This window comes from Cydia splendana, chromosome 4 (genome assembly GCF_910591565.1).
Source record: "Cydia splendana chromosome 4, ilCydSple1.2, whole genome shotgun sequence".
NCBI lineage: Eukaryota > Metazoa > Arthropoda > Insecta > Lepidoptera > Tortricidae > Cydia > Cydia splendana.
The window spans coordinates 237,174-261,014 of NC_085963.1; the positions used below are offsets into that span (position 1 = coordinate 237,174).

The 23,841-nt window shown below is 44.3% G+C and overlaps 2 protein-coding genes across 2 annotated transcripts; both read left to right on the plus strand.

Annotated features, from left to right (window-relative positions):
• The first annotated feature begins 273 nt into the window (after nt 1-273).
• On the plus strand, nt 274-18,811 carry LOC134789607 (DNA ligase 4-like). Its single transcript, XM_063760177.1, has 14 exons — nt 274-1,975; nt 9,542-9,718; nt 10,017-10,149; nt 11,688-11,863; nt 12,280-12,447; nt 12,651-12,846; nt 13,296-13,515; nt 15,446-15,572; nt 16,003-16,120; nt 16,986-17,176; nt 17,681-17,818; nt 17,925-18,068; nt 18,192-18,312; nt 18,495-18,811. The coding sequence occupies exons 1-14, from the start codon at nt 542-544 to the stop codon at nt 18,809-18,811; spliced, it is 3,660 nt and encodes a 1,219-aa protein (XP_063616247.1). The 5' UTR covers nt 274-541.
• Nucleotides 18,812-19,145: 334 nt separating this feature from the next.
• Nucleotides 19,146-21,124, plus strand: LOC134789608 (DNA ligase 4-like). Its single transcript, XM_063760178.1, has 3 exons — nt 19,146-19,235; nt 19,268-19,393; nt 20,756-21,124. Exons 1-3 carry the CDS (start codon nt 19,146-19,148, stop codon nt 21,104-21,106), a joined length of 567 nt encoding a protein of 188 aa, XP_063616248.1. The 3' UTR covers nt 21,107-21,124.
• The last annotated feature ends 2,717 nt before the right edge of the window (nt 21,125-23,841 follow it).

Genomic DNA, 23,841 nt, shown 5'->3' on the forward strand with positions numbered 1-23,841 from the left:
CATGGAATGACAGTTACCAATTGTGTTTTCTTAATTGAAACGAGTTTTTGCATTACCAAATATTGAATTGAACACTTAAAGTTTAAGTAGTGTTTCGTAAAAAGATTGGTTTATTATTCATATCGGGCAAATTGCAATTTTAGAGAATAGAATAGAGTCTGTGCGGAAAGAGAAGAGTCATGAAATGTAGGGGAGCTCATACATTCTACGGCTAATACCTACGGCTAATACGGCTCTGTTACGTCAAATATTAAGAAATGTCATGTGCACGATTTGCGATTTGTCAACAAATCATGCGTGCGGTGAAATTCATGAACTTGTAAATATTTGATTCTTGTTTGCGAAAATAGGAAGAAGAGAAGAATTTTCAATTTAATGAACAATTCAAACAGAAAATAACCATACACACATGTTGGATGTTGGTACCGCAGTAGTGACTAGCGAGGGGTTGTCGAAGTAAGTGGCTCATGTTGTCCTAAAGAATAAACTTATTAACAGACTTAGCTAACCATAATTACTCGTTATTTATTGAATATTCAAAATGGATCATACGAAACCGGGACCGTTCGCTGACAAAATGGATTTAGAGAATGAATTGACCAATAAGTTTCTTAGCGGGGAGATGTCGTTCGCGGAGTACTCGAGCGAGTGGTACGAGCACGACGACGAGGAGGAGGCGGGGGCGCGCAGCCCGGAGCAGCCGGCGCAGGCGGCGGGCCGCGCGCTCGTGCGCCGCCGCAAGGGCACGCGCCTCACCCCCGCGCTGCTCGGCCTCATGGGCGAGGCCAACCTGCGCTTCGTGCGCGGCGACAAAGAGACAGCTGAAAAGATGTGCCATGAGATCATCAAACAGGTCCCTAATGCGCCTGAACCCTACCAGACGCTGGCACAGATATATGAGAATGATCCGGACAAGTCTATGCAGTTTTCATTACTGGCCGCCCACTTGAGCCCGTCTGACGCCACTGAGTGGCTTAGACTGGCAGCTCTGTCTAAACAGCGGAATGACGTGAAACAGGAGATGCTCTGCTACACTCAGGCTATAAAAGCTGATCCTCACAATCTGGCTAATCATATGAAAAGATTGGAATTATTCATCTCTCTTGAAGAAGCAAAGTATCCTGTACATACTCTCTGCTTGTCTCGTGTCAAATGCTACCACAAAATTGCAACATCCATGCCCCCCACTGAAGGAGAAACTATCATGAAATATGCCAAGATGGCTGCCACTCTGTATCACAACAACAACGAGTTGGAGAATGCTCTAGTAGTCATGACGGCAGCATACAACAAGTGTGCTAATCTCTTCTCCATGGAGGACACTAACATTTTCCTAGAGCTTCTCATTTCCCAGAAGCAATACCAGACTTGCATAGAAGTGTTTGTTGCAAATGCAGGAGTTGAGATAGAAGCAGAAATACAAACCATAGAGAATGCTTATCACATGCTTGAGGAGCAAACAAACTATTTGAATTGCACTTTACCAAACAGTCTGCCTATTGATTTGAAAAGCAAGTTACTTGTGTGCTTCATCCATCTCGGAGCCACTAATCTTGTGGAGACATTGCTTGCAGACTTCCTGACCAACAATGTGGAGAAAGCTGGCGATTTGTACATGGACATAGAAGAAGCTCTGTCTTCTGTTGGACTTCACCACCTGGCTCTCAAACTTCTGGAACCTCTTGTTCAGAACCCCAGCTTTGATCTTGGGGCAGTGTGGCTCAAACACGCCGAGTGTTTGTACAATTTGGGAAGACAAAATGAGGCAATAGATTCTTACTATAAAGTGTTGCAGCACGCGCCGCAGCACGCTGAGGCGCGCCGGCGCGTGTTCGTCATCCTGGAGAGCCAGGGCCGCGTCGACGAGGCCCTGGACATCCTGCAGCAGGACTACAAGTACGTCGTCAGCGCCAGTCTGCTTTACGAGCATTGCTGCGCCCTCAAAAAGTACGGTCGGATGCTCAAATACCTACAAGTAGGGGAAGCTTTATTATCAAAAACCTTCGTGAGGTTTAGACACGAGGAGGAGCTCAAAATTGCGCGCAAAATGAGAGGAGGCGTTGATCTTATTCAAGAATTCAGAACAGTGCGTGGAGAAAATCCTTATAACGAAGATGACATTCATTTCGATGAGGATGATACTTTTAAATTTACGCCCCAGGAAGAATGGAACTTTTTCTTGGAGCTGCTGGAGATAGCTCGCGAGCACAAGCAGTACTGCGCGATGCAGCGGCTAACGTTCGGGTCGCTGGTGTCGAAGGCGCTGGCGCCGCAGCGGCCGCAGATCGAGTTCTACTGCCTGCAGGCCTGCCTGCTCAACCACGACCACCACAACGCCTTCTCCTTCATCCGCGACTTCTGCGTCAAGAGCCCGAGCGTGCGCTCCTGGAACATCCTCAATCTAGTCATCAACTCCATTGACGAAAACACACATATGAAATTTTTAGCGAGGCTGTTTCAAAAAGACTCGAATATTGTTAAAAACTTATTCTTAGGCAACAACTTTCTGACATCGGGCCGCTATATTGTAGCATTGAAGTATTTCCTGGAATACAACGATCAGCGGCGCGAGCCGATCTCTGCGTTTCTCATCGGGATCACGATGCTCATCATGGCGGCGCAGCGAACCATGGATAAGCACCATAATTTGATTCTGCAAGGGATGTCGTACTTGATAACGTATCAGCACATGAGGAAGTGCGACCAGGAGGCGCTATACAACATCGGGCGCGCGTACCACATGTTAAGTATTAACAACCTGGCGATCGAGTACTATGAGAGGGCCCTGGAGGCGCCCCCGGCGGCGCGCTGCGCCACGCACGGCTCCATTGACCTAAGGATGGAGGCCGCATACAACCTGTACCTGCTGTATAAAGACCATGCGCCGCATGTGGCGAGACAGTACCTGTTTAAGCATCTTGTTATTGAATAAATTTTATTATATCGTTATATTTTGATTTTATCTATGTACGAGTAGGTACGATCCCACGATCACAGATGTTGACCCATCTAAGTTTCTAGCTAATTTAGTTGTCAATACTAACGGTATGAAATGTCCAATGTAAAGTATACCCTAAATGGCTCAACAATTAAAGTCCGTACTGTACATGACCTAAAACTGACACAACATTTATTCATCAAAAATGTAAAATTATAAAAAAACAGAAAGAGAAAGAACAAAAAGGTGGCGCTAGTGCAGAGTGGAGGTAGACGGGTTAGGTAGGGCTGCACCGTCACCTGAAACAGCCCAACATTTCCTAGTCCACCCTCTCTCTTCACATAAAAGGAATGGTGGTCAAGTCAATGGACCACCACCTCGAAAAAGAAATGTATACATAGATACATACAGTCTGATTATGGCTAAGAAAGCCGATGGCAGATAAAAGTAAAGACTAAAATAAATAAATTGCGTAACATTCAAAAGGCAATTAGACAATAAATATAAAAACTGTAAAAAGAGGATTTTGGCCTCAATCCGGCCGGATGCGACCGGACCGGATCCGGTTAGGTATAAGGATATTAAAATTATTAAAGTTAATGAAATGACATATTTTTCAAGTTTTATGCGTTATATGAGAAACAAAGGTTACAAATGTATTGATAAAACAAATATTTGAAGTTAATGGGATAATTATGGGATGGGAATCGGAACTCCTTGAAAGGACAAGTTTTCGAAACTGTTCTTTGGTGGAATTATTTGTAACGCTGACATCCATTATAGTAACAAGATATTTTACTTTTAACCAAAATTATATGAAATGCGCTCCAATATTATCTTGCTTTAATTTTTATCCGTGAAAATAGTTTTATAGCCTAAATCACAAATAAATAAGTAATTCAAGAATAAATATTTGGGGACAATGTTATACAGATCGACCTACTCGTAGCCCCAAACCAAGCAAAGCTTGTACTATGGGTACTAGCTAGCTAGGTAGTATATACTACTAGCCGACGATATATATACGTACCTATAGTATATTGATGAATACATGCTTATATACATAGAAAACACCCATGACTCAGGAACAAATATCTGTGTTCATCACACAAATGCCCTTACCGGGATTCTAACCCAGGACCATCGGCTTCATAGGTAGGGTCACTGAATGGTCACTACCCACTAGGCCAGACCGGTCGTTACAAATAAATGCCTTCCATGACATCTCCATCCTTGAATTTTTACTTCTAAGTACATATTTAAGTAATCATCGTATCGTGCCACCAACATGAAAGAAGAGGAAATCCTCTTCCGTTCTCAATCATCGTCATATTAAATATCTTCTTATTTTACTAAATCTTGACTTTTTCATTCGTTTTTTATTCTGTTTAACTTCTTTCTTCCATCCGTCGCCTTTATCTCCCCTAAAACGCACAGTGGGTGCTGTGTGCGGTTTTTTTTTCTATTTTCCCGGATCCGGTCCGGATCCGGTGATTTTAACCGGATCCGGTAGCTCCAAAAAAGTGCCGGATCCGACCGGATTACCGGATCCGCCGGACCGGATTGCAATCCCTACTAAGTAGGTACCTCACCTCACCTCAATGCTCAAAGTTAAACAAATTAAAGGGTTGAACTTACGTATTCTTATTCATTTGCGCGACGCGTGTTTTGGAGGTCTCCATATTCAAGCACATAAGTTGCTTTGTAACGTTCAATAATAAAATTATCGTATCGAGCAATAGTCTTAATATAGCTGGTTTGTGAGTGCACGACACCTTGCATTTTGTGACTATGCGCTGAAACTTGGCACAGTTGATTCTTAGCTGGTCATGAGCAGATACAGACCGGTAGCCGTCGAGAGCCACCTCCCATTTAGTGGGGGGAGGGGGTAAGTTCGACGCTGCGGCGCTTCACTTGGAGCAACATTTCTCTAAAACTATACCTATTAGGGCATGTAATATATCATTTTCGGATAAATTGAGGATGAGGAATCTATTTTTAGAACAAAAACAATGCACTTTCTAACATAAAAAAAAAGAATAAAGTTGAAAAGACTAAAAAACGTATTTTTGTTTTTTTTTTATAATCACCAATTTTTTTTAAAGTGTAGCAGGAATCTGAAAAGAAAAGATACAGTCGTAAAGCTACACTTATGACATAAGACATAAGACCTTTATTTGCATACCAGTGTGTTACATATAGGTTACATAATGGACCCTGGAAGGGTATAACAAAACATTGTTCATTAACTACTTATTACCAGAGGCGTATTTACAAATTTGGCGCCCCGGGCCATTTTGATTTGCCGCCCCCCTTCATCAGTGACGATAAAGTATTTTATTTAAGAAAAAAAAAACCTGCAACAAGTACCTTTGGGGTGTGAAATAAAAAAAAACTAAACATTTACCATTTACTCACATAGGCATTTAGATTGTTTTCCCATGTACAAATTGGTTGACAAAATCATCAATAACGCTGTCGTAATTTAAAACGTTTGTCAGCTCAGCTTCTATATTAAGAAGAGCTAAGCTATTCAGGCGCTCTTCGCTGATAGTGGAACGTAGATAATTTTTTATTCTTTTGAGTGCAGAAAGGTGACGTCACTAATGTCACTATTCTAGATACAGATTTATATGGGCCGTTTTTGTCACTCAATGACGATGCGACCTCGTTATATTTGCCTGATCTGATCGGTGACCGGTGGGTACTGCTGGGTTTTGGCCATTGAGAATCAAGGTGAGACATTGGCAGTCAGGCTGGATATAGCTAAGGAGTTCGGTCGGGTCTGGCATCGAGTGTGCTCGAGGGACTATGTTATACAAATGGATCGCTAGCTTTTTTCCGGTAGACGCACATGAGCCGTATAGTAGACGGAAGCTGCTCCGATAGTGTGGACATTACCGCTGGCGTTGCACTAGGTTCTGTGCTGTCATTGCTGCATATCAATGATAATCATTGCTTTGCAGACGACAGTAGTAGGGATGCGTATTACACAGGCCGTACCATTATCCCTCATTCTGTGGTGCTGGAAAGTCATGAAAAGTATTGTATTTGTATCAGATATCGAGAGCACTCTATCTGTACTGAGTTTCGGCATGGGATCGGAACAATTTAGTGAGATTCAATACCACGAAAACACAAGAACCGCCCGTATGTATATAGTCAGATGGGGTCACAAATAATGTTAGGTACGTAAGTGAAAACGCGAGCGTAGCGAGCGCGAAATTTTTTTGAGAAAATAGTAGGTAAATTTTTAGGGTTCCGTACTTCAAAAGGAAAAAAACGGAACCCATATAAGATCACTTTGTTGTCCGTCCGGCCGTCTGTCTGTCTCAATATAAAGGGTCTTGACATGACAGAGGGCGGCAAAATCGACAAGGCTTGTTATTTAAATTTTACAAATAAATAGGGGAGCGACAAAATTCTGGTCGACCCTATCTGAACAGCAAATAAAATATTTTTTTGACACAAATTTGCCGCCCCCTAAAATCTGCCGCCCTAGGCTTCAGCCTACTCAGCCTAGTGGTAAATCCGGCACTGCGCCGTACTAATACAGGGTGGCCAACTTGGAGGTATACAATTTTTTTTGCCGCCATTTTGTTTTGGCGGCAAATATGACAGTTGTTGCATGAAAATTACTTTGTGTAGATACGGAAAATTTGTTATGGAGCGTTTACAAGACGGGGACACGTGTCACGCGCCACGAGCCACAATAGAAACATTAAAAATAACGTTTCCCGGTGGATTAATTTCGAGAAACGGTGACATTGACTGGCCCCCAAGATCGCCTGATTTAACAGCTCCTGACTTTTTTCTGTGGGGCTATCTAAAGGGACGTGTCTATGCTAATAGGCCAACGAACCTTCAGCAATTAAAACAAAATATTCGAAACACTGTCGCTGAGATAACGCCAGAAATGTGTGAAAAAGTGATGAAAAACGCGATGAAAAGGGTTCGCATCTGCCATGCTGCTAGAGGTGGACATTTGTCTGACATTATTTTCCATGTGTAATTGCTGACCCTACATATTATATTTAACAAGGAATACTTAATATTTTTTATGTTTTATAGAATAAAATTTCAAAAATAAAGTGTATACCTCTTATTTGGGCACCCTGTACTTCTTGAACGAAAATGTTGCTTAATTTAGGGACTTGTTGGTAGATATTTTTAGCAATTGGTGGGGTTTGAAGCGTTCGTTTGTTTATTAATTTAAATGTCAATTAAAATATAATAAAAAATATAGCTAAGTTTGATTATAAAAGGCGCCAAGAAAAAGCAGCAAGGGGGCGGCTTTGCCGCCCCCCTGCGGCCTGCCGCCCCGGGCCATGGCCCCCTTGGCCCTAGGGTAAATACGCCCCTGCTTATTACTAATTCCAACCAAGAACAAAAAATCTTCTTCTTCCTGCTAGACCTGTTCCCATTTACTTGGGATCGGCCTTCCTTGTCCTCAATTTCCATCTAGCGCGGTCTTGCGCTACGTCTTTATTTGAATGAGCTTCTTTTAGGTCTTTTTCAACCGTCGTCCACCAGGTGGTAGGTGGTCTGCCTGAGTTGCGTGTGGTGGTTGGCAGTTTTAGGGCAAGCTTCACCACATGGTCTTCTGAACGCCTTTGGACGTGACCATACCATCCAAACCAAGAACAAAAAATATTTTAAGTTAATAAAGAATAACAGCATCTTTTTTATTACGTTTAAAAAAAATATAGTTTATTATACAAATCTGTTGATAAATGGAAGATAAAAAATAATATTAAGCGTGGGTCAGAGTGATTTCAATGCAAAGTATTATTAAGGTGGGAAAGTTACTTATAATTTATTCTACAATCGATTTTTTTTTGTTTTACGTAAATAACTCTATTTTTTGTTTTCAGATTCCTCCTACACTTTCAAAAAAATTTGGAGATTATAAAAAAATCAAAAATACGTTTTTTAGTCTTTTCTACTTTTTTTTTTTGTTAGAAAGTGCATTGTTTTTGTTTTAAAAATAGATTCCTCGTCCTCAATTTATCCGAAAGTGATATATTAAATGCACTAATAGGTATAGTTTTAGAGAAATGTTGCTCCAAGTGAAGCGCCGCAGCGTCGAACTTCCCCCCTCCCCCCCCTCTAAATGAGAGGTGGCTCTCGACGTCTCCCAGTCTGTATCTGCTCAAGACCAGCTAACAATCAACTGTGCCAAGTTTCAGTGCATAGTCTCAAAGTGCAAGGTCCCCATACAACGGTGTGCACTAACAAACCAGCTAATATTTTGTTTCCCGTCAATTAGGTAAGTAAATACTTATTGTATTTGTGTTGTGTTCTAACATGGCACAAATTGCCCTAAGCTTTAATAAATTTGCAGACGAGTTCCACGATGTCTGGTCCTGTGGCGCCGGCGCCCGAGGCCGAGGCCGAGGCGGTCCCCGCCGAAGACATGCCGTTCGCGAAGCTCTGCGACTTGCTTGAGCGTCTGCATAAGAAGAAGAAAGAACGGCCGGAGCAGGACAAGATACTGACGGCTTTCTTTGACGAGTTCAGGCTGGAGGCTGCAAGGCTCACCGGGAAAAAGGTACAGAGACTGCTGCGTGTTGGGGGGTCTGCCATCTTGTCACCTGAATCGAAAGCGAAAATAATTCACGCTTCTAAGCAGGTGCCGCGGTGCTGCTACGCTGCCTCTTTTCTCGCAGTATATATATATTAGGGTCTGCTATCGAGTGGCTAATTAAATCTAAAAATGGAAACTTGACATAATGCCTCGCGCCAATGAATATTAGGGTGCTTCAGTGCTCCCGTCTACAGTTCTTGCACGCTCCCTATATACTGAACATTAACACGTTCACTGCCAGCGACCCGCTAGGCAGATTCTTCAACCGGCGCTTTTGGCTACAAAGAAAAAAAAAAACGATTTTTTATTTGACGGGTAGGAATATAACAGATGTGAAAAGGGCTATAACTAGGGAAAGCAATACAGCTCTGCTAATGTTCTGGCAATTTTGTTTCGAGCCCATGCATGCAGCAGTGCTGTAGGAGAGGACAATATGATTTGGACAACGTTTTTGAAAAGTACATTTTTTCAGGAATAAAAGTCTCATGCAATTTTACTATACGATCAAAATAAACTAGATTAATGATGGGAACCATAATAGTAATAGTAACGTTTATTACTATTATGGTTCCCATTACTGGGTCATTTTATGTTCATGTGTAAAATTTATTAGAATAAACAAAATTATTGTGTGGAACTAGACGAACTAATTTGCATCGGGGCTCGTAATATCAATCATTGATATCGGACCGCAAATTTTTGTTCGTTGTTCGCTAAATATCTGGGGACATTTTACACAGATCAACCTAGCCCTAAACCAACCAAACTAAGCAAAGCTTGTACTATGGCTGCTAGGCGACTATACATACTTATTTATATAGATAAATACATACTTACTTATATACATAGAAAACACCCATGACTCAGGAACAAATATTTGTGTTCATCACACAAATAAATGCCCTTACCGGGATTCGAACCCAGGACCGTCGGCTTCACAGGCAGGGTCACTATATTACCCACTAGGCCAGACCGGTCGTCAGATGTAATTTCTTATTTACAAACATTTGTTACAGAACTGTAGCTTGTTCCCCGTGATGCGCCTTCTACTTCCAGCGCTGGACCGCGAGCGAGGCGCCTACCACCTCAAGGAAACCTCTTTAGGATCCACTCTAGTCAGAGTGCTGGCTCTGCCGCCAACTTCCGCTGATGCGCTACGCCTGACGAGCTACCGCTCCGTCGGCAACGCACAGGTTAGCCGACATTACCTCACCCGGACTAGGGCCTGTTCCTCCTACCACCTCGAGGAAACCTCTTTAGGGTCCACTCTAGTCAGAGTGCTGGCTCTGCCGCCGGCTTCCCCTGATGCGCTACGCCTGACGACTTGACGAGTTATCGCTTCGTCGGCAACTCACAGGTTAGCCGACATTCTCCTACCACCTCACCTCAAGGCCTAATAATGTATGAAAATACATACATACATATATAACTGCGATATCCATTGGAAAAACAGACATCCGGTACAGATATTATTTATTGCTTTTATTACAGGACAGCGATCTCGCCGGCGTGGCTTACTTCGTTCTGAAGAACCGCTTTGCGCGCCAGCCCGGCTCGCTCACCGTGAAGGACGCCAACGAGGTGCTGGACAAGATCGCTAACGCTCAGGTCGGGGGGAAGGCGAGTGAGTAGACAACAGTCACTAATCTGGTCGGGGTTGCCTGCCTGGTGCTAGTGAACCGCGTCGCGCGCCAGCCCGGCTCGCTCACCGTGAAGGACGCCAACGAGGTGCTAGACGAGATCGCTAACGCGCAGGTCGGGGAGAAGGCAAGTGAGTAGACAACAGTCACTAATCTGGTCGGGGTTGCCTGCCTGGTGCTAGTGAACCGCCTCGCGCGCCAGCCCGGTTCGCTCACCGTGAAGAATGCCAACGAGGTGCTGGATAAGATAGCTAACGCGCAGGTCGGGGAGAAGGCAAGTGAGTAACTAAAACAAACAGCGAAGCTCGATATATTACTAGGTACCATTATACTTCATTGTTATGGTCGCTCTGTCGTCGGTCGGACATACAGGAGGAGGCACCCTGGTGTATGCTGTTTGCCGATGACATTGTGTTTGTTGGTGAAAACAAACTCGAGGTGCAGAGCAGCCTTGAGAAATGACGGGAAAAGTTAGAGAATGTTGGCCTGAAGATCAGCAGATCTAAAACAGAATACATGTTCTACGATTTTGGCGGCCTCTTCAGTTTTGCTGCCACAGAACTCGACGGCGTTGCATTGCCGGTCTGCTCCGACTTTAAGTACCTCGGTTCGCTCGTACAGTGCGATTGCGCTATTGACCGTGACGTGAAAAACCGGATTAGCACAGGATGGATGAAATGACGATAGGTCATGGGAACCATTTGCGACGCCCGAATGCTTCTTCGGTTGAAGGGTAAAATTTATAAATCAATCATAAAGACCTCTCGTCATGTATAGATGAGAGTTTTGGGCCTTAAAGGTGACGGATGAAAAGAAATTGCATGTAGCGGAGATGAGAACGATAAGTTGGATGTGTGGCGTGACGAGAATGGATAGGATAAGGAGTGAGTATATAAGAGGAAGCCTGAAAGCCCACCCATAACAGAAAAAATAAGGGCAAATCGCCTAGCGTGGTACGGGCATGTGATGTGGGGGGACGAACATCATGTGACGAGAAAGGTATTACGAATGAATGTGGAGGGAAGTACGAGGAAAGGAAAACCGACGAAAAGGTGGATGGACTGTGTGAGAGATAATGTGAAACAAACGCAAGTGAATGATGAGATGACGGGTGACAGAGAGGTATGGAAGAGAAAGCCATGCTGCGCCGACCCCAAGTGAATGGGACAAGGGCAAGAGAATGATGAGTAGGTATACCTACAGTCGCGACATAGTTGCTCAATCAATGCAGCACCGAAATAAGATATATTCATCTATCTGCCTTCATTGTATCGCTGGTTTTCAGTTAGTGAATTCACTGGCAAATTTTCTTTTCGCCAGAAAAATTCATTTAGTACCCCTTTTGTACATTAAGTTTTTGGCCCAATCGGCCTTTTTTGTATCAATTTTGTCATTTGTACTAAAAATGGCAGATCAAACGGTCATTTAGTGTCTAGGTTATAAAAACAAATATTCATGTTAATATTTAGGTAGGTACCTACATTATAGTTCCTCATGGTAAACATTGTTGTCTCGTGTGCAGGAGTACTGGACGAGGCCTTTGGCACAGTGTTCCGTCAACTGAGCGCCGACCAACTGAAGTGGTTCCTACGTATAGTGCTGAAGGACCTACGCCTTCGGATAGGCCACGCGAGGATCCTCGCCGCCATGCACCCTGACGCGCCAGAGTACTATGACTCTTGTAGCAACCTGCTTAAGGTTAGTATTATTATTTGTAGCCTACTCGCTTCGAGCACTTTATGTAGGTCTTCAAGCTCTTACAATTTACGGGGTGTCAAAGTTTATCAACCCTTTAAAAACCTGAGATCATTTTCTTTGAAGTACCCCACACGTTAATCTTTTGACAGTTTAGGATTTTAAGTAACATGTCATTAAATTTTCTGACACAACATAAGGAGGCGAAGTTTCTCCTTGCTTACTTTTTATGTGCTTCGTTCAAATAAGGACTCTTCTCTCCTACTAACTTTAATTCCCTGTTTCACCCCCGCCCTCGTATAGGAGGATTCCCTGGAGAAAATGTATCCGATATCATAATCCATGTTATGCTTACGCTATATTTGTGCCTCAACTTCTAGTCATAGGCCTTAGCCTTAAATAGTTGTTTTGTTTGATAGACCTGTTCGGAGCTGGAGCCAGGCTCGGCGCGTCCTCTAGAGCTCGGCGTGCAAGTTTTCTGCGCCGTCAGCCCCATGTTGTCAGAGCGCCTCGACGTGACGCGCGTGTTGCGGTTACCACCTGCATCTTACATTGTGGAGGATAAGTTCGATGGCGAGCGGTTTCAGGTCGGAAAATATCACTTGCCTTGTAGATACTCTAGCCTTGTAGGTTTTTAAGAAGCTTTTGATCTCGACAGAATAGGGTCAATCAGGGGCCCCCCAATTGTTCAATCCAACCCAATTCTTATTATTTTGACAATTCTGATTTTTTCGGTAACTACATGCATTATTTTAGGAGGTTTTAAAGTAATTCTAATTAAATATGGTAGATCCACATGCAAGACGGCGTGTTCGAGTACTTCTCCCGCAAGGGCCACTCGTACGGCCAACACTACGGCACCGGCGACGACAGCGGCCTGCTCACTCCTCAACTACGCGCCGGGCTCGCGCCGGGAGTTACAAGTGTGGTGCTGGACGGCGAGATGATGGGCTGGCACAAGCAGCGCCAGCTCTTCGGGAGCAAAGGTGACGTAATACTTTCTCAGCAATACCCTTAATTTACCATTGATATGTCGTTGCAATAAGATTTTTGAATCAACAGACGGATCTTCGCAACAACAATATAGGGCTTATTCTAACAGGCCGGTGCGGCGGGTTAGAACAAAGGTCAGTATGCGTTACATTTAGCATCTATCAAGTCCACTACCAATTTCCTAAGTGGCTTTGTTGTTGAAAAAGATTCTGTTGTAGAGTGGTTTACAATGTTGAAATTTTTTAAGCCGACCGTTTAGGACTATGAGCTCAAATATACCTAATCGTAATCAAAAGCAATAAACGTTCAAATTAGTTCATATTGAATATTAAAAGGTAAAGCCAAAGTGAGAGCGTTTGGTACAAAATATTCTGTGTTCCATCCATGGCGTAATCAGTGACAGAATTTTCAAAATATTTATTTATAATAATAACATGAACAGGCATGTCCTTCGACGTGAAGAAGATAACCGTAAACTCCGCCTTCCAACCGTGCTTCTGCGCCTTCGACGTGCTCCACTACAACGGGCGGAACCTAGCGGGCCCGGGCCCGGCCGACGCAGGCGGGGCTCCTCTACGGGAACGACTGGCTATACTGGACTCCATCATAACAGACGTGCCAGGAGTGTTGCTGCGGAGCAAGCGCCGACCAGTCACTGACCTGTAAGTAGTTCAGTCTTTTTAGGGTTCCGTATCCAAAGGGTAAAAACGGGACCCTATTACTAAGACTCCGCTGTCCGTCTGTCTGTCACCAGGCTATATCTCATGAACCGTGATAGCTAGGCAGTTGACATTTTCACAATGTTGATGTATTTCTGTTGCCGCTATCACAACATATAGGTACTAAAAACAGAATAAAATAAATATTTAAGTGGGGCTCCCATACAACAAACGTGATTTTTTTGCCGTTTTTTTCGTAATGTTACAGAACCCTTCGTGCGCAAGCCCGACGCGCAATTGGCCGGTTTTTAGGGTTCCGTACCCAAAGGGTAAAACGGGACCCTATTACTAAGACTTCGCTGTTCGTCCGTCCGTCCGTCCGTCTGTCACCAGGCTGTATCTCACGAACCGTGATAGCTAGACAGTTGAAATTTTCACAGATGATGTATTTCTGTTGCCGCTATAACAACAAATACTAAAAACAGAATAAAATAAAGATTTAAATGGGGCTCCCATACAACAAACGTGATTTTTGACCAAAGTTAAGCAACGTCGGGAGTGGTCAGTACTTGGATGGGTGACCGTTTTTTTTTTGCTTTTTTTTTGTTTTTTTTTTTATATGGTACGGAACCCTTCGTGCGCGAGTCCGACTCGCACTTGCCCGATCTTTTTTAATTTAGTATATCTGTTTTAACTTTATTTCGCTATGAAGATCCACCATACGAGGGTACATCAAAAAGTCTTTAGAATTGATATCAGCTAAACACATAATGATACGTTTTGATTATTGGTCATCATGATTCATCACTTTTTGGTAATAAATTGCATAAGACATAAATAAATTAATTACTTTTTATGTTATCGATAAACAATGACAGTAGGGTAGGTGATGTCTTAATATCAGTAAATTCAGGCAAGTTTTTGTGAGCATTCAGGAACGAGTTTCTCAAAATGTTTGGTGAAGAAGTCATAAAAATTGGTACTTAAATTAAAACTTGGGTTTTTAAGAATGAATTAGTATTTAATAATATGCTTGTAAATTTTAATTTACTGGCTAGGATGTCCTTTCAATGTTAAAGTCATTTTAGGTAAGTAATTTTAGGTCTTCACACATTTATTTGTTCAATTCAGAAAAAATAATGGAAACATACCACAAAAATAAATATGAAAATACAAAATAAGGCCTATCAAACATTGTTCAATAAAAATCAAAAGAATCTTTTTAAGAAAAACGCAATTAAATAAAATACCTAATTTTAAGATGATTTTGGGCCTCAGACCATGCAGTTTCCCAAGAATGCTGCGCAGAATCTTGTGCTTGAATTAAAGAGTTGCGTATTGCGTAATTAAGAGTATGTCTTTTGCAATTACTTCACATTCTTTGATTCTTAAAAATCTCCTATAAATTGGCTGTAGGTACTAGCGATAAACTAAAAAAAAAAAGGAAAATTGGTACCTGAAATTGTGATTCTTTTTTTTTATGGACGAAGATGCCAGATTTTTTAATACTGAATATGCAGATAAACTAATAAAGAGGTTGCCTAAAAGTAAAAAATAACAGGATACCTGTAATTCCATGATATCATAGCGTTTCTAATTTCTTTTTGATTCCCCCTCGTAGAATCGAGAAACTTATCTTTTTAAGGGTTCCGTACCCAAAGGGTAAAACGGGACCCTATTACTAAGACTCCGCTGTCCGTCCGTCCGTCCGTCTGTCACCAGGCTGTATCTCACGAACCGTGATAGACAGTTGAAATTTTCACAGATGATGTATTTCTGCTGCCGCTATAACAACAAATACTAAAAAGTACGGAACCCTCGGTGGGCGAGTCCGACTCGCAACTCGCACTTGTCCGATTTTTTACTTAGAGTTAGGGTTTATCCCAGCTAGTTACATAAAAGTAAACAATAAACGTTTAGTTTGACCTGACAGTTCGGAGATCCTGGAGGCGCTAAACAGAGCGATCGAAGACCAAGAAGAAGGTATCGTGGTGAAAGACCTGGATTCATACTACCTGGCCAACCGCCGCAATGCCGGCTGGTATAAGGTCAAACCTGAGGTAACTATAACATACCTCTACTAAAGCTTACTTACTAAATCTTATGATAGCATACTTATGGAACAGTTTGTTGATATACAGATCAGCCCTCCGTTTCTCATTCTTGGGGTTGGCTCCCATAAGATGCAACCAGTACGAATAGCAAATCAGCTAACTTTTAATCATATCCGTCATGCCGTCGCTTCGTGCCGTCGTGTCATCAACTCATCAAGAACATCATGTACAAATCTTTAGTTGTATCATTTTGTATTGTATCTCTCTCAGCTTAAGTTACTTAAAAAGTTTACAATGTTTACATTTTATGCAATCCCTCTTTGTTATTGTACAGTGTTAAATAAAATGTTTTACTACTTACTACGCACTACCTCAATATTTAATTAAAACTATCTACGAAGACATCACATGTAGGTATGTATGTTTGTGTACGCAGTACACGGAAGGCACGATGGTCGAACTGGATCTAGTGGTGGTCGGCGCAGAGGAAGCGAGCGACAAGCGCCGCGGCCGCGCGCGCAGCTTCCACGTGGCCTGCGCGGACGGCGCGCCTGGTATGTTTTAACCTTTAACTCGCGGTCAGCTCATTGAACCGTCTACAACCCTCCTCACCTCTGAGCCTTCCCACCGCTGCCACCATGAAGTACACACAAAAACAGCTGGATATAGACTGATTTATTATTTTTAAAAACCTACCCACACCAATACGTGTTTATGAATATACTATACTTAGACTTAGACCAAGAAAAGTCTGCAGCGATTTTGATAGCCCACGCAGTGCAAGTGTTATTTATACTTCATAATTTCATAGAAGTTTGACGTTTAAAATTACACTTCCACTGCGTGGGCTATCAAAATCGCTGCAGACTTTTCTTGGACTAACTCTAGTGCTTCTGTATTCACGGCCCTTTGACCCTTTTTATGTCTTATTCCATATTACAAACATTTATATTTATCAACTTAGATCCAAAAGCTCCGCCGACAGCCGTTTTTACATGTTTGAGAAAGAACCCCTGTAGCTGTAATATTCTTTGACATTTCAAAGGCAACCGACCTCGTTAATCATTCGATGCTTTTGAAAAAATGCGAACATTATGGCATTAGAGGAAAAACATTAGATTGAATTGAAAGCTATCTATACAATCGGAGCCAATGCGTCGAAAAATTATAAGTTTAAGTAGCTGAATGAACTGGCACAGTACAGATCAGATTTTGAAGTTAATACGAGAGGGGTACCTCAAGGCAGTGTCTTAGGGCCGCTACTTTTTGTTTTATACATTAACGATCTACTACTTGTAACAAAATACCAAACGGTCATGTTTGCTGATGTCATATCGATTATCGTTACAAATACAAATAAATGGGAGGCACATGAAACAGTACGCTGAGACACTGTTGTAACGTACCGTGGTGTTCCAGGGTGCCCCCACCGCTGGGTGGTGGTGGGTCGCGTGGCCACGGGGCTCACGTTCGAGCAGCGGGAGACGTTGTGTGCGACGCTGGAGCGCCACTGGGTGTCGAGGAGACACGCGCCGCCGCCCGCCTGCCTCGTCTTCAACAAGGAGAAACCCGACTTCTGGGTCATGCCAGAACATTCCATCATTTTACAAGTAAGTGGGTTATTTATTTTTAAATACATATTTGAGGTGCGACCACACCGCTGCTTCAAAACGGAGACGGTACGGAATCGCAGTGACGCACCGTAAGCGTACCGTTTTTATCGCATGCTCTCCACACCGCTGAGGTGCGCCGACGGTGCGAATCGCAGTGACGCGTCATAAATGTCACGTTTTTGTCACATGCTCTCCTATTAACATCGTAAAGTTTACGGCTCGATCGTCACTGCGATTCCGCACCGGCAGCGTATTTTGAGCAGCGGTGTGGTCGCACCTTTAACGGATTATTCGTAAATATAATTATTAGTATATTCTGATTGAATAAAAAAAACATGTAGTCAAACTAACAAGGAGTTTCAAATCGAAATCGTAATAAAAATTCAGTTAGCCGAAATATCGCAAACCACGCGTTGTAGAACTTGTAGATTATAGAAATGTTATTTTAATGATCCTATTTTTATATTTAACACTTCATTGACTTGATTGTTCGTGTGCTAGGTGCGCGCCACAGAGCTAATCCGCAGCACGGACTTCGGCACGTCACACACGCTACGATTCCCGCGCGTCACCGCCGTGCGCGACGATAAGCCCACCACGGACGCCATGCCGCTCGTCGAGTTCAACGCACTGGTCAAGGTGTGATTTGTACCTATTTGATTTCTTTAATATATCCCACGAACATTAGTGTATCTTTTTCTAATATGGTTTGATTCCTTCCATATTGTATTCGTTGTTGTGTCAGGACGGGTCGGTGGTGAAGCTCAGCAAGCGGCCGGTGGCCGAGGAGGCACTGGAGACCGGCGCCGCCGCGCCGCGCCGCAAGCGCACGGCGCGCGCGCTGGAGGTTCCCGCGCAGTTCCGCACGCAACCTATACAGGACGTCGAGGTTTCATTTGCCACCTTAATACAATAATCATAAAGTCTATATTACAAGGCTTGCTGAATATGTAACACTTTATTTTGTTTGAATAAAAGTAGTAAAGGTTAGAACGTGGTATCTCGTGTGTAGGTGGTGTCGGCGGCGTTGAGAGGGCGCGAGATCTGCGTGGTGTCGGGCGACGAGGCCAGCAGTAAGGCCGACCTCGTGCGTATGGTGCGGTCTCATGGCGGCCGACACGTCGAGAACGTAGGTCAGTTATTACTCATACTTATCACATTACTTACAATAAAAGTTTTTTATACGTTTATTATCCTAAGTACCTATAGGCTAAGACTAACTACATACGTCTATATATAGGTTATAAAAAAGGTGCTAAAAGTGTCGCCTAATTGTTTGGTCTTTTTTAAGCATATATATGGATTGTCCTGGCAGGTCCTTCGACATGGTGCTGCGTGGCGGGCCGGAGGGTGTTCCGCGCGCACTCCGCGCAGGCGCGCGACGTCGACATAGCCTCCGCCGCCTGGCTCCGCTCGCTTCAACCGTCAGATGTTCCCGCGGAGCTGACGCCGCTGGACTTGCTGACGGCCAGCAGGAGCACGAAGCTCAACATGTGCCACCGATATGACCGCTTCGGGGATAGTTACGTGGACGCCACCGATGAGGAGACGCTGCGCCGGTGCTTCATGAAAGTGGACGAGGTGAGTGATGAGGACATCATCAGACACTCCTGTAGCCATTACACTTGCTGACGGCCAGTAGGAGCACGAACATGTGTCACCGATATGACCGCTTCGGCGATAGTTATGTGGATGCCACCAATGAGGAGACGCTGCGACGGTGCTTCATGAAAGTGGACGAGGTGAGTGACGACATCATCAGACACTCCTGTCGTAGACACTTGCTGACGGCCAGTAGGAGCACGAACATGTGCCACCGATATGACCGCTTCGGAGATAGTTACGTGGACGCCACCGACGAGGAGACGCTGCGACGGTGCTTCATGAAAGTGGACCAGGTGAGTGACGACATCATCAGACACTCCTATAGCCATTACACTTGCTGACGGCCAGTAGGAGCACGAACATGTGCCACCGATATGACCGCTTCGGAGATAGTTACGTGGACGCCACCGACGAGGAGACGCTGCGACGGTGCTTCATGAAAGTGGACCAGGTGAGTGACGACATCATCAGACACTCCTATAGCCATTACACTTGCTGACGGCCAGTAGGAGCACGAACATGTGCCACCGATATGACCGCTTCGGAGATAGTTACGTGGACGCCACCGACGAGGAGACGCTGCGCCGGTGCTTCATGAAAGTGGACGAGGTGAGTGAGGACATCATCAGACACTCCTGTCGTAGACACTTGCTGACGGCCAGCAGGAGCACAAAGCTCAACATGTGCCACCGATATGACCGCTTCGGAGATAGTTACGTGGACGCCACCGATGAGGAGACGCTGCGCCGGTTTTTCATGAAAGTGGACGAGGTGAGTGAGGACATCATCAGACACTCCTGTAGCCATTACATTTGCTGACGGCCAGTAGGAGCACGAACATGTGTCACCGATATGACCGCTTCGGGGATAGTTATGAGGACGCCACCGATGAGGAAGACGCTGCGACGGTGCTTCATGAAAGTGGACGAGGTGAGTGAGGACATCATCAGACACTCCTGTCGTAGACACTTGCTGACGGCCAGTAGGAGCACGAACATTTGCCACCGATATGACCGCTTCGGCGATAGTTACGTGGACGCCACCGACGAGGAGACACTGCGACGGTGCTTCATGAAAGTGGACGAGGTGAGTGACGACATCATCAGACACTCCTGTCGTTGACACTTGCTGACGGCCAGTAGGAGCACGAACATGTGCCACCGATATGACCGCTTCGGCGATAGTTACGTGGACGCCACCGACGAGGAGACACTGCGACGGTGCTTCATGAAAGTGGACGAGGTGAGTGACGACATCATCAGACACTCCTGTCGTAGACACTTGCTGACGGCCAGTAGGAGCACGAACATTTGCCACCGATATGACCGCTTCGGCGATAGTTACGTGGACGCCACCGACGAGGAGACACTGCGATGGTGCTTCATGAAAGTGGACGAGGTGAGTGACGACATCATCAGACACTCCTGTCGCAGACACTTGCTGACGGCCAGTAGGAGCACGAACATTTGCCACCGATATGACCGCTTCGGGGAGAGTTACGTGGACGCCACCGACGAGGAGACGCTGCGACGGTGCTTCATGAAAGTGGACGAGGTGAGTGACGACATCATCAGACACTCCTGTCGTAGACACTTGCTGACGGCCAGCAGGAGCACGAACATGTGTCATCGATATGACCGCTTCGGAGATACTTCTGAATAAATTCTGTATATTTTGGCGTAATATGCGTGAACTATAAACTATAATCGGCTAATTATGTAAAAATGTGGCATAAGCCGGAAAAACGCTAGAAAGGTAATGGATGATGATGCAGTCTGTCACAAATTCCTATTAAACTAATGACGTCAAAAAGTTCAAGTTCGAAATTTCGAATATTACTCTCCTACTATGCAATGAAAAACAGGCTGTATACTTATCCGTACATCTTTTACGCGGGCGAGACGCACAATTCGAATTGGCCTGCGAGACTTTGGTAATGATTCTGAACGCTATCCGTTTTGTGGTCCCCAGGAGCCCGAGGTCCACCTGACCCGCACGGAGATGCTGCAACTGGACCGCGTCCTCTTCGGCGACCAGCACCCCTTCTCCTTCCTCCGCAACTGCGCCCTCCACTTCCCCACCCCCACCACCAACACCATCGTCGCCCGAATGTACGGAGCCAGCATCGTAGAACCCCACAACGCTACTTTAACACATGTAGTTCTGCCGCGGGGTTCAGATAAGACAGATGTTACGCGCGCGGAGAGAATCGGACGAGGGTTGGTGGTATCCGAGGATTGGTTGGACGCCTGTGTGGAGGAGCGGGAGTATGTCAATGAAAAACCGTTCTTGTTTAACAGTATAGACTTGTATGTGCCTTAGCTTATAGAATACAGTATGTTAACTGTTCTTGTTCGTTTTTGTTAAAAACAAAACTTGGGATCCCTAATTCTGCCTTAACATTTCAGGAACCGACGTAGTGAAGGTTACAATCGTTTATCATAACTCTCCTTCTTCACTTGGCACCAATTTTTTTTTTCTGAATTTTAGAATTTTTCTTTCGCATTTCATATAAGGGGTAACTTCTCTCTGACCCTTGTTGAACAAATAACTACCTATTCCAAATAAGTACAAGCGTGATCCAGATATCAAGGAACTACTACTTACATAAAAAACAAAACGATGATCCCTTCATTATTAACTGTACAGTCAGTTAAAAAAATTTGAGCTTCACAAACATATCGAGTAAATAGCGAAGACACATAGGTAACCTACCTATTAGGCTACCTATGACTATATTTACTTACTCATTCCCTGCTACTGTAAGGCGCCATTCATTTATTACGCGTTTATGGCATCTAACCCGCGGTACAATCGCCTCATGAATGCACACTGCACATCAATTGAAAGGCGATACCGCCGCGCCTCATCTCGGTAACGAACGGCGGCGGCGGCGCGCGGCACTCAGCCGCCGCCGACTAATGGACCGCATTATTGAACGACACAATAACGTTTTGTTTGTCACTACTGAATCCTGTTGTGGTAGGTAACACTTGACTGATCATTGGTAGATCTTACCTCTTTGCAATAAGACTGATTAGTCAGATCAACTACGATGGATCTTCTTGTATATCTTTGTAATAAAATAACATACATACCTACTTACGAATGGAGATCTTATACGGTATTAAACACATGTGTTAGTCCGGGTGCAACAATGACATGGCTCACAGGCTCAATTTAATGCGATTAAGTGCGAACCATTAGGTAAGTATTGGTCGTGTGTAATACGAGTTCAACTGCCGATTAAGTAATAGTATAATTAAGATCACCATCTCCTGTTATAATGCACAATTAGCTACTGCAATGAACATTTGGGATTGTTACTCAGTACATAATAATAATAATAATAACGAGGCGAGCTGTTGGGGATTAGCGACCTCACGTACCCGAGTGCTCCTGGAGAGTTCTGTTACCCGCAAGGAGGGTGGGTGGGACAGGATTCTCTGCCTCTGGCTTGCCTTAGCCGGCCGGCCAGAGTGGAGTCGTTAGAGCTATAAGCTCCAGGGGTGGAAGTGAAATATGCATAAGACGCGAGTTGGCACAGTGGCTGTTAACAGCAACTGGGTAGAAAGCGGCGCACACCTCTCGACACCCCTGAGCCGCTCACACCGGTGTTGCCCTTGAGCCATCCTAGATGTCGCTTTTTGTGGGGGCCCATCTTGTGAGGGCGAGTCACCGTCTGCCGGAAATAAAATTGCATACCGTTTTATTAGGCAGGCGTCCGGTTTTTTACCCCATAGCTCAGTTCTTAGTCCATCGCTTTCACCCAATAACATAGTTCATTTTAGATTCCATCAACTCTCAATAGTCCTTACACCCTGGCGGGTGCTGCCTCTGCGTGCGACCCATGACACGGGCAAGGGCAGCCTCCGCTCGGTGTACCCCTTACATTTCATTAAAGTGTCAAAAGGGCCTTTACGTGTTGGCTTCGGCTCCGCGCACGCCTCCCAAAGGTCCGGAACACCATTGTTCCGTGATGGGAAAGACATAATAATAATAATTATATAATTATAGGCGAGCAGCTATTTAGCTGATGAGCCTATGTCACACAGTGTCCAGTACTATATAGTTCAAAGTTTGTAAAGTCATATCCAGGGGCGTATTTACCCTAGGGCCAAGGGGGCCATGGCCCGGGGCGGCAGGCCGCGGGGGGCGGCTTAAGCCGCCCCCTCGCGGCTTTTTCTGGGCGCCTTTTATAATCAAGCTTAGCTATATTTATTATTATATTTTAATTGACATTTAAATTAATAAACAAACGAACGCCTTAAACCCCACCAATTGCTTAAAATATCTACCTACCAACAAGTACCTAAATTAAGCAACATTTTCGTTCAAGAAGTATTAGTACGGCGCAGTGCCGGATTTACCACTAGGCTGAGTAGGCTGAAGCCTAGCGCGGCAGATTTTAGGGGGCGGCAAATTTGGGTCAAAAAAAATATTTATTTGCTGTTCAGATAGGGTCGACCAGAATTTTGTCGCTCCCCTATTTACTTGTAAAATTTAAATAACAAGCATTATTTGTCGATTTTGCCGCCCTCTGTCAGGTCAAGACCCTTTATATTGAGACAGACAGACGGCCGGACGGACAACAAAGTGATCCTATATGGGTTCCGTTTTTTTCCTTTTGAAGTACGGAACCCTAAAAATTTACCTACTATTTTCTCGAAAAAATTTCGCGCTCGCTACGCTCGCGTTTTCACTTACGTACCTACCTACATTATTTGTGACCCATATGACTACATTGGGCGGTTCTTGTGTCTTCGTGGTATTGAATCTCACTAAATTGTTCCGATCCCATGCCGAAACTCAGTACAGATAGAGTGCTCTCGATATCAGATACAAATACAATACTTTTCATGACTTTCCAGCACCACAGAATGAGGGATAATGGTACGGCCTGTGTAATACGCATCCCTACTACTGTCGTCTGCATAGCAATGATTATCATTGATATGCAGCAATGACAGCACAGAACCTAGTGCAACGCCAGCGTTAATGTCCACAGGAGCAGCTTCCGTCTACTATACGGCTCATGTGCGTCTACCGGGAAAAAA